General features: G+C 34.7%; 3 protein-coding genes across 6 annotated transcripts in view; all 3 read left to right on the forward strand.

Annotated features, from left to right (window-relative positions):
* Positions 1 to 14,578, forward strand: part of LOC105234165 (abnormal spindle-like microcephaly-associated protein homolog) — a 347,510-nt gene that overhangs the window by 49,831 nt on the left and 283,101 nt on the right. The gene's annotated exons all lie outside the window — the stretch shown is intronic.
* Positions 1,418 to 4,293, forward strand: LOC125776375 (tigger transposable element-derived protein 6-like). The gene is made up of 2 exons (XM_049448130.1): positions 1,418 to 2,948; positions 3,043 to 4,293. The coding sequence occupies exons 1-2, from the start codon at positions 2,577 to 2,579 to the stop codon at positions 3,181 to 3,183; spliced, it is 513 nt and encodes a 170-aa protein (XP_049304087.1). The 5' UTR covers positions 1,418 to 2,576; the 3' UTR covers positions 3,184 to 4,293.
* Positions 4,492 to 13,635, forward strand: LOC125776341 (E3 SUMO-protein ligase ZBED1-like). Of its 3 annotated transcripts, XM_049448090.1 has the most exons (5): positions 4,492 to 5,161; positions 5,221 to 10,009; positions 10,069 to 10,132; positions 10,264 to 11,846; positions 11,904 to 13,635. In XM_049448090.1, exons 4-5 carry the CDS (start codon positions 10,995 to 10,997, stop codon positions 12,093 to 12,095), a joined length of 1,044 nt encoding a protein of 347 aa, XP_049304047.1. In that variant the 5' UTR covers positions 4,492 to 5,161; positions 5,221 to 10,009; positions 10,069 to 10,132; positions 10,264 to 10,994; the 3' UTR covers positions 12,096 to 13,635. The 3 variants fall into 3 exon arrangements, with proteins under 3 accessions (XP_049304047.1, XP_049304048.1, XP_049304049.1); XM_049448091.1 differs by having other exon boundaries at positions 4,492 to 10,009; XM_049448092.1 differs by having other exon boundaries at positions 4,492 to 10,132.

The raw sequence follows: 14,578 nt of genomic DNA on the forward strand, positions 1-14,578 counted from the left end.
GTGGGTTGTCCCCTTTTCGCCAATACTATCAAAAGCATTCAAATCTCATATCAATGTAGAATATTGCAATTCTGCAAAATCGATTTAATATATCTGCAAGTATGTAAATAAAGGCAGCGTCTTGGCTGTGTTTGGTGTTGCAGAGAACCGAAATGATGAAATAACACAATATGATATGGGAAGGTATATCCGTAGCAATGAGGCAGTTTGGAGAATATTATCGTTCCCAATTCATGATCGAAATCCGACAGTCATTCATTTGTCCCTTACAAAAGGGACAACGTGTATAATTCACAGTTGATACTGCACAGCAAATTGTAGAGCGACCACCATCAATTGATTCGAATTGTGTCAAAATGATCAATTTGCTAAAACATTGCTTTATTCACAAGTACCAACATATTACACTTGGAATGCATCTGGAAAGAAATGGAACAGACGTAAGCAAGGAAGACCAGTTCAAGGTTATGCTGGCATTTTTGAAAGTGATGTCATTGGACGTCTTTATCAGTGCATCCCAGTCATGCTGAATGTTTTTATTTGCGTCTATTATTGATTCATGTTCGTGGGCCTACATCTTTTTTGAGTTTGAAAAGAGGTAACGGTGTCATACTTTTCGTCAAGCATGTCAGGAATTGCATTTACTGGAAGATGATAATCACTGGGATGCGACACTTAGGGATGCATCAGCAACAGGTTCTCCTCATCAAATACGAACATTATTTGCTATTATTATTGCAACATGTTTTCCATCTGATCCACTGCAATTATGGGAAAATTTTAAGGATTTTATGTCCGAAGACATTTTGCATCGAATGCGCCGAATTGCAGGAAAGCACTATTTAATTATTACACTTGAAATGTTTAATGAGGCATTGATTATCATTGAAGATATTTGTTTGTTAATTGCAAATAAAACATTGACACAATTGGGTTTGGCAGCCAATGCATGATGCATCCAAACGAAATAAATCCTGAAAAACAATATGATTTGAATGAGTTGACCACATTTATAAACTTGAATTTGCGTAAATTGAATCCAGAACAGAGACACGCATGTGATACCATAATGGAAACAGTACGAAACGAAACTGGGCACATTTTTAGCCCGCAAAGTTAGCAAAGTGCGCACGGGTGCTTGATGAGGGGAATATCAGTTTACGGAGAGAAGGGCATAACAAGTTGAGAAAAATTGCGAAAAAAATGAATTACATTCCTCCGTAACTTGATGTTCATCGCAGAGTGGTTGCGGCAATACTGACATTGTACACAAATTTTATGGTGGAAGTTTATTTCATATCGGAATTGTACAGTTGTGTGAACAAAAATGGGTAAACGTAATTTGCAGAGTTTAGAGTTCCGCATTAAAATTTGTTTTTATTTACCTTTGCATGGTGGGAAATTTTAATCACTGTTATAATTTAAATATTTCAAACATATTTTTATGAATGACATTTGTAAAACATAACGTTGCAATATAATATACAGTAAATCGCGCTTAAGTGCCTCCACGCTTAACTGCCATTCCCGCTTAAGTACCTGTATTTTACTGCTTCGAACATTTTTTCGAAAAAATGTATAGAAATTTCCCCGTTTAAGTACCACTCGGTTAAGTGCCAATCCCGCTTAGCGGCCACTAAATTTCGTGCTTCATTAAAAAATTTGGATTAAGTTTCCCCCTCTTAAGTGCCACTTTAAATTTAAAATTATAAAATCGAAAAATATTCCTGTAAAATCTTAAAATATGGCAATATAGATAAGTGCTTTTCTTATCGAGCATTTGTATTAATCGATCTTCGCTATCTACGTGTCAAAAATTTTCGCTTTTGTCATTTGCATCGTTGTAAGTTTGAAAGATACAGGAAAATGCCTGGTAAAACGCGCAAAATAGTAACTGCTTTGACTATAAAACAAAAGTTGGAAGCAATAAATTTTATTGAACACGAAGGAAAGCCGAAGGCTGATGTGGCAAAAAAGTTCAAGGTGGACATTTCAATCATCCATCGAATATGGAGGAAGCGCGAAGAAATTGAGGCGGCTGCCTCGAAAACTAATTTAAAACGCAAACGATTGCGTTTTGGTACATGCGATAAAGTAGAGGAAGCTTTATTAAAATGGTTCAACTAGATGCGATCGTTGAATGCGACAATTTGTGGAGCTCAAATTGCACAAAAGGCAAAGGAATTCGCACTTAAAATGGGCTGCGACTTTGAGCCAACTGCTGGTTGGATGTGGCGTTGGCAGCGACGTGAAAATATTAAATTTAAAAAAATACGGCGGCGGAAAACTACCGCAATGAAGTTTTAAATACCTTAATAAAGGACTACGAGCCAGGCGATATATTTAATGCGGATGAAAATGGTCTTTTTTACAAGGCTCTTCCAAGCGGAACGTTGTGTAAAGGAGGAGACAAGGCTGTGGGCGGTAAGGCACAAAAGGCCCGCCTGACTCTGTTATTTTTATGTAATTCAGATGGAACCTTCAAAAAAGTTTTTGCAATTGGAAAGTCGAAAAACCCGAGGTGTTTTAAGGGAAAAGTTGTGCCGCTGCCGTACTATTCCCAGAACAAAGCTTGGATGACAGGATCTTTGTGGTCAATGATAATGAAGGAATTTGACAATGAAATGGGAAAGCAAAAGCGAAAGGTGTTATTAATAGTTGACAACGCAGCCTGCCATAAAGTTAATGGTTTGAATGTTGAGAATGTAAAGATTACATTTTTGCCACCAAACACGACATCACTGTTGCAGCCTCTCGACCAAGGGATAATACACTGCTTTAAAGTTTATTTCAGACAGATAATGGTTCGAAAACAAATACTTGCCATAGAGAACGGCTTGTCAATTAAACAATTTATAACATCGATTTCAATACTTGATGCCCTTAATTTTATTAAACGGGCATGGTGGCTTGTTAAAAGCGATACCATAAGAAATTGCTTTCAAAAAGTAAGTTTAGCTCTTAATAATTATGTTTGAACTATGAAAAGCAAAATATTGCAGGTATGTATTTAATTTAAAATTCTTGAATTTCGTTTTGTAGGCTGGATTTCAAGTGGAAGATATTTCGTTCGACCATATCGAGGAAATAGTAGATGTCCCTATTGAAATACATAACTTTGATGAATACGTTGCGTGCGACAGTGCATTGATTGCTTTGGTGTTCTTACTGATGAGGAAATAGTAAAAGATGTATTAAATGAGGCTGATGTTGAATCATCAGAAGAATCTGCAGTTGATGCCGTAACTGACCCGCCTTCCTTTGCTGAAACTTTAAGTGCTCTTAGCCTTATTAAGAAGTTTGTAGATTACAACAATATTGACGCCGAAGAAATTGAAACTTTGGAAGAAAAGCTTTTCAAAAAGAAATTTCAAAATCTTCGTCAGAAAAAAATTGCTGACTTCTTTTTTTAAATTGAAGCGAAACTACTTTATTACATATAAATAAGAAGATAAGTACATAAAATGTATGTACCTACCCATATGTAAACTTGAATTAATAATTTAATTTTAAAAGCTTTGATCTCAAGAAAGGTCTCTTTGTTAAATTGTTTTCTTTTTCGTTCTTTTTTTTATTAATTTTTGTAAATTATAATCAATAAAATTGATTTAATCAAAAATATATCTATGCAGCTTTTTAGAAAAGTTCATAAACGAAATCTTCGTAAGTACCATATGGCACTTAAGCGGGTTTCTTTTAAATGCCACTCCCGCTTAAGTGCCACAAAAACCTGACATCGTTAGGTGTGGCACTTAAGCGGGATTTGCTGTAATAAAATTTTATTGAAATTAAGCATTGACTGTGAAACGCAAACGACTGCTCAGTTTGCAACAATGCTTAGCTAAGATTTTATTTAGGCACAACTTAAGTATGTACTGTGAAACCGGGCATAAGATTGTAAGAAACTAGAATTAAAAGTTGAACAGAGAACGTATAATATAGAGAAGGTTCAGGGTGTGCCGATTGTCAAAATGTTCCTCTTTTTGGAGGAGTTGAGTTTTCTATTAGTGGATTTCACCACAAAAGGAGGGGTTGAGTTTTCTTTTAGTGGATTTCACCAATATTTAACAGAAGCATCGGAAATAGCAGAATTGAGCATTTTCAGTGTTAAATGAGAAAAGTGATGCTAGTTTCAATGTACGCTTACAGATTCTCATATTTACAATGCGCAAGCGACTATGGATATTCTTCATATATTTGATAACAAGGCTCATATGTATGTATATATGTATGTATGTATGTATGTAAGTGCAATTTGACTACTATAATGATGAATTCCAATAAATCTGTTGAAATGTATAATTAAGTCATATTTGTATTATTACTTAAATATTTAATTAATATATTTACACTTAATATATGTACGTTTTTTAAGTTATATATTTATATACATACATACATACATATGTAGGTATTTATTTACTTTGGGCATTTGAAGTTTTGATAAAATCTTAAAAGTCATATGCATATACATAACTACTATGTGTACAGATTTTAAAAAACCGCACGCATAAAATTCAAATATTCACATATGTATGTAATTTTGTGTTCATGTCAACAAATTTGAAAGAATCATTCGCATTATGTTTGTAAATTTGTCTACACACAACTATGTATGTATGTAAATATGTATACAGTGAAATTCCCCAAGACGGACAGTCCTTATAACCGGACAGCTCCAATAACCGGACAAATTTTGTGTACACAGGTTTTTCAATAATTTTTTCATACAAATATCATTCCAATAAACGGACGCTCTAATAACCGGACGCGGACACTGTATTTCAAGCCATTTCCATGAAAAAATGTCTCACAAACGGACAAAACTCAAAAACATCGCAAGCAAGCTTTGTTGTTCATTATAAAAATTAAATAGGGGATTCCCCTTTTAACATGCATGCACACATTCAAGCTTTGTTGTTCATTATAAAAATTAAATAGGGGATTCCCCTTTTAACATGTATGCACACATTCAAGCCGTGCGTGTCAAGTAAAATGTGGTTTTCTTCTCAGTTTGTCAAGTAAGTTGCATGCGAGTGGTTGCATTCAAAGTTGGTAGTAATATGGCACCGAAAAAGAAGCTACTTTCTATTAAAGAGAAAATGCAAATTATTAATGTTTTCGAAAAAGAAAAGTTATCAGTACGCGGAATTGCAAAAAGGTAAAGTATGGTGAGTCCAAAATTTAACTTGTAGGTACACGTTTCCTTTGCTTTAAAAGGTTCAATATTGGCAAAACGCAAGCTGCTGAAATTAATAAAAATAAAGAAAAAATTCGTTCTAAATGGGAGTCTGGATCTAATATTCACCAAAAGCGAAGTTTCCTTAAAGAAGGCGGCTCGGAAATAGACAGGATGTGTTTTCATTGGTTCGCTAAGGCTAGAAGTCAAAAAATTCCGATTTCTGGTCCCATTTTGAAAGCAAAGGCAATGGAAATTGCAGGAAAACTGGGTGTACCTAATTTTAAAGCTTCGGATGGATGGCTAAATAAATGGCGATTAAGGAATAATGTTTCCTTCAAATGCATATCTGGTGAAGCTGCAGATGTGAATCAGGATGATGTCGAACAGTTTCAGACAAAGCTGCAAACTCTGTTGAATGGGTACAAGCCTGAAGACATTTACAACGCCGATGAGAGTGGGCTTTTCTTTCGTGTCTTACCGGACAAAACCCTCGCTTTTAAATCTGAAAAATGTATGGGAGGTAAGCTATCAAAGGAAAGACTCACAATTTTGTTGTGTGCTAATATGGCTGGAGATAAGGAGCCGCTTTTGGCTATAGGGAAAGCAGTCCGTCCTCGATCCTTTAAACATGTTCCAATTGCAAAACTTCCAGTGGATTGAAAGTCTAATAAAAAAGCATGGATGACTCGAGAAGTGATGAGCGAATGGATGCAGCAGTTCAATCGAAGAATGAAAGCCCAGAATCGAAAAATTATCTTGTTTCTAGATAACGCGGCTTCTCATCCAAAGAAATTAGACTTGACCAACATAAAAATTTGTTTCTTGCCACCAAATACAACGGCAGTTAGCCAACCCCTTGATCAAGGTATAATCCAAAATTTTAAAACTTTGTATAGAAGCTTAGTTTTAAAACACTTGATAACTAAAATTGGCGATACAAGTTCTGCCTCACTGGCAGTCTATGCTAGGCTTCAGGAAGGACTAGGCAAATGATTTCGAAGGTTTCCTCCAAATAGATCAAAATGTTTTCACTGAGGACAACAATATAGAAATTCAATTTGACCAACCAGATGATACTATAGACTTAAGTGATTCAGAAGATGAACCTTCAGAAGAAATAAGTGACCCCATAACATCAAATGATGAGGCTTTAAAACTTGTTGCGCGCTTGAAACAATTTGCAAAAAATGACTATGCAGTTTTTCAGCAGGTTAAAAATATCGAGAGTCACTTTGAAAATGAAAATTTCAAATCCAAGGAATCAATGTTAAAACAAACAAGCATCACACAATTTTTTTTATCAAACTAGTCGATATTGAAATGTAAAGACTTGTACAATGTATTTAATGTATTTAATTGATATATTTATATATTAGTATATGTAATACTAAAGTATTTAAATATTCTTTACTTCAAAAAATTTCTTAAATAAGCTTCCCTTGCCGCTGTACAGCTTTGCCTACAAACCAGCGTAAATATGAATGTTTGTGTGTGAGCTTTCATACATACATACATACATATATTTGTTTCAACAGAAGCATACACACTTTTACAAACACACATCGCATATGAGCAAGCGCAAAATCAACCCCTATTCGTGTACAACGTGGCACGCGCAAGTCAATATGTCTTCTTTACATATTTGCATACATACATTCCATGCCAAGTACAGTCAATCCCGGTTACGTGCCACAATCAAACATACAGATTTTTGTGGTTTGTTATAATTAAAAATATATTATGGTACATAAGCGAGTGTGGATACTTAAGCGAGTGGTACTTAAAACAATAATTTCTATGTATTTAAAAAAAGAAAGCCCGTGAAATGCATCAAAATATAATATAGGCTGTAAAGAGTGATGAGGGAGGGATTTGATTTTCATTTAAGCGGAGTACTACTTAGCCGGGATTGACTGTACACATAAATCAGAGGAATATTGAATATTTTCTTTGAAAAATGTTTGAAATTGAAAATCGACAAATAAACTATGGTGGCAATTTTATTCTAGATATATATTTGCGGGGTTGTCATTTTTTTCCATAAAATTTCAGAAATATATTCAATTTATGAATTTTAGCTTTTGAAATCGTCGCGAAAAGACGATTGTAGGCACGGCATGCTCGGGGAGATGTAATGGCATCTGCTTTTATGAATGAATCGAATATGCTTTTTGAAAGTACGTTTGCGTTCATGAATGAAAACTTTGTTGTTGTGTAATTTACTATAAATTTTGACGTCGGCAATTTGGCTGCCATATTGGTTTCTGATGCTTTTTCAAACGATTGTCGTTTTTGTAGAACAATATTTGTAATTTTTCGGGTGACATATCCACATGTGAACGCATGTAAGTATGTATGTTGTGTATGCATTGTTTGTGTGGGAATGTTATACGCACATGTTTACATGTGTACTCATATTGTAGGTATGTACGTATAATGATTTTTGAAACTATTGTTGTTTTTCCAGAAGAATGTTTGTATTTTTTGATTTACATGCGTACGCATACATACATATATTATTTGTGTGAGAATGTCATACGCACATACATACATATGTGTGTACGTAAATATAGAGAAGCGCGCGCTTTTTATATTACTGATAAATGATAATATCTTGATTTGAAATTGATTTGTACTTGCATACATATCTGCAGGATAGATGCGTATGAAAGTTTTAAATGATAAGAGGTGTGATTAAATATAATTTTATTATAATATATTATGTTTTTAGGATATTCCGATAATATTTCATATATACTTATAGCATATATACATACATACATGCATACGAAATTATGTAATATTATCAAAGATAAGAAATATTTAAAAATTAGCTTTTATTTGGACATTAACTAAAATATTACCTTGAAAATAGCATAGCGTTGATAACGTTATTATTAAATGTTATCAATTTTGCATGAATTCACAAAAAATCGCAAAAAGATATTCATATCAATTGATATGATAGCATATAAACGTATAAAAATATAAGCCAAAAGGCCAACATGCGTATGTAAAAGCAATGTATATTTCAGAGCATAATTTTCACTGAATTCTCAGCTCTGTTCACTTATTTCTGTTAAAATTTCTCCTGCCGAGCCAAAAGTGGTGAAATCCACTAATAGAAAATTCATGGCTCTTGACAGTTCACACGCTTGTCCGTAGTTGAACCTTCTCTATATTATACGTTCTCTGAGTTGAATAATAGGGAACAAAACCAACTTTATTAAAAACAAGTGTGTTTCTTTTCTTATTTTGTTTTGCCGTGCGAAGCAGGCACCGGGCCCGCTAGTTAAATAATAAATTTCTCATTTCGTGTTTGTTTTTGGATCCTCGTTTCCAACATACTCTAACACCACAACAAAAAGTGATGCAGTGAATCATTTAACATCGATATGGGACAGAATAAATGACATAAATTCTACTGGACAGTTATGCTCAACACCAAATTCGGGCTCACATCAATCTGTGAACCATTTTTTTGATGAAGAAGATGAATTGTTAAACGCTTACTTAGAGCAAGGGATCCAAACGGAAGTCAGTAGTACATTCGACGTCTTTCCAAAGAATCGATGCAGACGTTCTCACATTTTGGAAAGGAAAGCAGTGCACTGGCCAAGAGCTATATGCACTAAGTAATGTTTGCTTTGCTGTACCACCAACTCAGGTACATATGTATATACAAATCGTCGGCTTAACGTGCAAAGGTGCTAAGTCCACTTATGGTCGAAATTGATATTTTGAAGAGATTCGATAGATAAATATAAAACACATCAGCTACAAAAAAAAAATTGGTTTACTTTATTTTAAAGCTATTTTGGGCAGTGGTGTGCAAAAGTGTTAAGTCCGCAACTGTCAAATCGCGCGGGCTAAGTCCACATGACAATGTGATTGCTGCCTAAAGTGTGATTTGTGTTTTTTGCTAGGTAACACGGTATAGCTGCTGTGTTATTCGACACTTCGCTTAGATGTTTTTTTGTGATACTTGGGGTTGACGAAGCGGCAATCGACGAAGCGGAATCGCAGTAACGAGCATTGCAGCAATTATGGCAATGACGCAAATGATTGATTCAAGTATACAACTCCTGCAAGAATGCGAAATCGCGAAGATAAACACAAGAGCAGAAGGAGTCGAACATTTCAATACCATGTAAGAGTCGAGCAAAAAAGTGTTAAAGTTTACAGAAAATTCTTCTTGAACATTCTTAGCATTGGCAGACGTACGGTGCTAAATTGGGTTAAGCAGCCTACGATTTCAAGAAACACTACACAGAACGCACCACAACAAAATTGTAGCATTGCACGTAAATCTCTAAATTCGTTTTTCAATTCTCTGCCAACCATGGAATCACATTACTGCCGTGCAACAACTCAAAAAAAATATCTTTTGCCAGAATGGTCGTCAAAAAAACAACTCTTCGAATTTTACGTAGAGGATTGGTGTAATGCACATGGAAAACCCCCCCTCTCTATTTCAGCATTTTATAACGCCTTAGCGGATCAAAAGCTTGGTCTATTCTTCCCTAAAAAAAATCAGTGTGAAGTCTGTGCGTGACATACCGTGGCAGATATTTTGGATGACGTCTACAATCTTCACCAAGCAAAAAAACATGAAGCTAGGGAAGAGAAACAAAAGGACAAAATCGAAGAAGCCTTCGTGTTTAATATTGATCTGCAAGCTGTCTTAATGGCACCAAAATCCTAAGTAAGCAGCCTTTATTATAGAGGTGGAGAAACATCGATGCGAACATCGTAGACATCGATGCTTAGCTGGGCAAAATCGATGTTTTTCCATCTCTAAGGCACATAGAGGAAGACAGTCAAATTGTAAGTACATATATCATTTAATCTCATTATAAATTATTAACAGAATATTATTATTTTAGTTATACTTGTTGGTGGTGTTGGCGTGAATGCGATTCTACTCAAACATGGACAGGTTTATGAAAAGTAAGTACTAAATATCCGAATTTATCTTCAGAAAAGCATTGTAGATGAATTTCTGCAGAAAAGCACATGCACATTCACATGCATTTTTGCTTTTGCATTGAATAGGCATTAATACAGTTTAATTCTTACAGGAACAGCAAGCGAACAGCCAAAGCCTGATGAGGATCAAAAGGAGAGGAGGCGTGATGTTTCTATAGCTTGGGATCATTTTAAAAGAAACAGCGAAAAAACGCATGGGATATGCAATTACTGTGGTAAACCAATAAAGACGTGTGGAAACACAACAAATCTAATGGACCACTTAAAGCACGTTCATGCTGATCGGCTTAAAGTTGGGGGAAGTGCACAGAAACCAAACATCTTAGAAAAGTTTGTTGGAAAATCGGTTTCCTTTTATGAAAATTACTCCAATCGAAAACGTCTCCTAGACAGTAAGGTCATGAACATGATTGCTGTCGATGTTCAACCTTTTTCTTGTGTGGAGGACGACGGATTTAAAGAGCTCATGAAAGAAATGGACCCCCGCTACAGGTTACCTAGTAGGTCACACCTGCGCGACGTAGTGCTTCCATCTCAATATGAGTCTCTTAAGAATAAACTCCAGTCTGTACTTAACGATATTGATTTTGTGGCCATAACGTCTGACTTGTGGACATCCAAAGCAAACGAAGGTTACATTACAGTTACGTGCCATTTTGTTTTAAATAGTTTTACGTTGGAGTCGGCAATTTTAGCAACAAGGCAACTTCTTGACACTACCAATCACAATGCTATTAATATTTCTGAAACACTAAAGGACGTGCTTGATGATTGAGGTGTCGCGAATAAGGTTGTTTGTGTTGTGACTGACAATGATGCGAAGATGCTAAAAGCATGTGAGTTGCTTGAGTATAAGCACTTGCCTTGTGTAGCGCACACAATCAACCTTATTGTGCAAGATGTTCTAAAATTGCCCGATTTCGACGTAATTCTTACAAAATGTAAGTCGGTAGTTGGCTTTTTTAAGAGAAGCCAGATCGCATATTCGAAATTTAAGGAAGCTCAGGGGGACAATCCGCATTCTCTTCTGCAAGAAATGCCAACTCGCTGGAACAGCGCATATGAAATGATTAAGCGCATACTGAAGACAAACGAATTTATTACATTAGCTTTGGTATCTTCTCGTGGCGCTCCATTGCCGTTTTCAGCTGCAGAAGTGGATATTTTAAATGATATTTCCGAGTTGCTATCCCCCTTCGAAGAGGCGACGCTTTCTGTGTTTACAAAGACAAAAGTATCGGCGTCCATAATTATCCCTGTCATATGTGAACTGAATCATAAAATAAACAATATTAAAGTCAACACAGAAAAAGGAAAAAACATATTGACGACCATCAAGTTTAGTCTTACCAAGAGGCTCGCAAGCTATGAAACACGCACAATACCACGAATTGCTACCATACTAGATCCCCGATTTAAGAAACACGGATTTTGTAATCCCTTTAATGCGGAAGAAGGTGTCAAAGCTGTGCAGCATGAACTGTTTACACAACTACCTGCAAACCCACTACATCCGCCAACATCACCAACACAGGAACCAAGCCGATTTTCATTTCTACAAGTCAAAAGCCAAAACAAGGTGCACTCTTCCTGGGCAGATGCCATTATCCTTATGAGACAGCCTCTTGAAAAGGAGAACCAGCCGGAAAAATGTGACCCTCTTGCGTACTGGCAGGTAAGAAATTATGCAATAACATATTTTTTCCAATTTATTGTGTTAATTATAATTTAGATTACTACAGATGGCGACACGTTTAAAACGTTAGCTAAAAAATACTTCTGCGCTCCCGCATCTTCGTGCGAATCTGAAAGAGTTTTCAGTAAAGCTGGACAACTTATAAGTGAGCGTCGCACGCGGCTATCATCGACCGTTGTCGATAAGCCCCTCTTCTTAAACAAAAACAAACATGTAAATAATAAGTAAATATATGTATATAGTAGAGTTCGGGATAGTAAGTAAGGATAGTATGTAAGGATAGTAAAATAAGCAATAGTATAGTAGGGATAGCACAATATCTTAAAGAACTAATATTTTCTTTAGACCATGTATATAGGAAAATATACCAAAGAAGTGGAACATGAATATCATAAACAATTTTATTTTAATTTGTTTTTCGTTTTCTTTTTTATTTGATAAGTGATTAATAAAATGTATATTTTTTGTTGAAAAATTGACTTTTAATTTTTAAACATCACAAATAAAAATATAGTTCAAATAAACTAAAATAACTGCTAATTTTTTTTATTTAAAATGTCGATGTTTCATCGATGTTTTCGCTAAAAACATCGAAAAAATCGATGCCCGTGAACATCGATGTTTCTCCACCTCTACTTTATTACCACACGAAGTTGCAAGTCCACAATTTGGTGTTTTACAATTTGATAAATCATGATGCTCATTGCTTCATATGGAACGAAGTAGAAGGTGGATTATCTGCCGAAGAATTTGCTAGCTTTTGGGTGTACTTCATCGAGAATAAAATAATTCCAAATCTTACCGCGAATGCAGCGGCTACGAAAATTATTGTTAATGTTCCAGCAGAGTATATTCAAATATGTCAGAATGCTCGAAAGAAACCTACACCTTATATGGTAGAGTATTGGGATCATACTTTTTTCAAATGTTTCAAGGGCATACAATTTTTAAAAACAATTCGTCCTGGTCGCGGAAAGGGTGAATCAAAAGTCACCGATATTCGTGCGAAAAGGGAAATATTTTATAAATTGAGTTTTCTCGAGCCATGGAGCTATTTACAACAAAGAGTGGACAGAAGTGTTGTGCCAACGGATTGGTCTAATTTGCCACAGCTTCACCAAGAAAGAAGAAAATTAACAGCAAGAAAATACGCAGATTTGCAATATTTAAAAACTTGTTTGCCAAGAGACTACCATCAATATTATGACGATCTGCCACATGAGTGATATCTTCTTAATTTTTAATATATTTTTTTGTTTTGCTTAATTTATAATTTCCAAACAGCAATGAATTAAGACTGAACTGATATATTAACTTTTTGTGATACCTTAAAGTTTAAGGCTTAAACAAAGATTTTCCATTTAAGTACTTATGTATTCCTTTAAACGACAGCAACGAAGTAAGACGGTATAATATTTTTTTGTGATAATAAAATACGCCATTTGCAAAAAAAACTACAATATTTCTTTTTCGAAAATGTGCTAAGTCCAATACATCCAAGTGCAAATAACTCCAGAAAATGTGCTAAATTCAAAAAAGCCTATATAAAGGCGCTCATTAAATTTTTTATTATATTTTTTTTTTGTACTTAAATGAAATATCACAGTTGACAAAGCTGCGTTAGAAAAATAAAAAAAAATTTTGAACTTCACTTTTTATTCAGTTTTTTTTTGTTTTATTTAATAATTCAAAAATGGCACTTAGCACCTTTGCACGTTAAGCCGACGAAATGTTGTAATAAATTAATGTTCACAGTTTCATAAATACAAATTTTTTCTAACAGGTGACGATTGAACGAGCATTTTCGACGTTAAGACTTGTACTTACTGATTACCGAAATCGACTAAGTCAGGAAGTACTAGAGAATATACTGCTGGTCAAATTGAATCCAAGCTTTCTGGACTCAGCGATTGATAACTTATCTGTTTTTCAAGATGACGAGGATTTTGAAAGTTTATTTTGAATAATATTGTATTTTATGAAAAAAGTGAAATAAAAAAAAAACAAATTGTTAAACTGTTTAATTTATTAGAATACAGGGGGAGCAACAAACAGCATAAGCAGCAAAGTAAATCTCGACAGCAGTCTCGACTCCGTCATGCAGCGACTTGCAGAATCGAAAGCAGCAGCAAAGCAAAATCAAAACTTTTTACACGGCGTCTGCTGCTGCTGATTCGCTTTTCGTCGGCGATCGTTTTCTGCTTTTGCTTCGACTGCGACTTCTGTTTTCTTCAGAAGCAATAGCAGAAGCAAAATCACATGAAATGAAACTTGCTGCAGTTTTTTAAACACTGGATAAAATTATGATTTGAATACATGCATTCATATGAGCATGTGCAGATACATAAAATTAATATGATAGAAGATGTACATACATATGTATATATTATTGTCATAAATTTAATTTCTATTAGCAAGAAATATAATACAAAAATATTTATAGTATAGTATATTATGTAAAAATCAAATAAAATTATTAAATATGCAAGTCCAAATTGACTATAAATATTATTATGTATTCATACAAAATTACACTCATATTATAATTATTTTTACATGCCAATATGGAAATGCCGGCAGCAAAACGCAAAAGCATGCATATTTGCATACATTGCGATTCCCAAGTTAAAAGCAACAATTGAAGCATAAAAATATCACAATTCTGTTGTTGGGAGTATCATAAGGAGCATGCATACATACATATATTTACT

This window comes from Bactrocera dorsalis, chromosome 2 (genome assembly GCF_023373825.1).
Source record: "Bactrocera dorsalis isolate Fly_Bdor chromosome 2, ASM2337382v1, whole genome shotgun sequence".
NCBI lineage: Eukaryota > Metazoa > Arthropoda > Insecta > Diptera > Tephritidae > Bactrocera > Bactrocera dorsalis.

What these genes read in the sequence shown, in the direction of transcription:
- LOC125776375 (XM_049448130.1), top strand. Translation starts at nt 2,577, where the DNA reads ATGACAGGATCTTTGTGGTCAATGATAATGAAGGAATTTGACAATGAA. An exon ending in TAAGAAATTGCTTTCAAAAA is followed by an intron (nt 2,949 to 3,042) that starts GTAAGTTTAGCT and finishes TTCGTTTTGTAG; the next exon opens with GCTGGATTTCAAGTGGAAGA.
- LOC125776341 (XM_049448092.1), top strand. Translation starts at nt 10,995, where the DNA reads ATGCTAAAAGCATGTGAGTTGCTTGAGTATAAGCACTTGCCTTGTGTA. An exon ending in ACCCTCTTGCGTACTGGCAG is followed by an intron (nt 11,847 to 11,903) that starts GTAAGAAATTAT and finishes ATTATAATTTAG; the next exon opens with ATTACTACAGATGGCGACAC.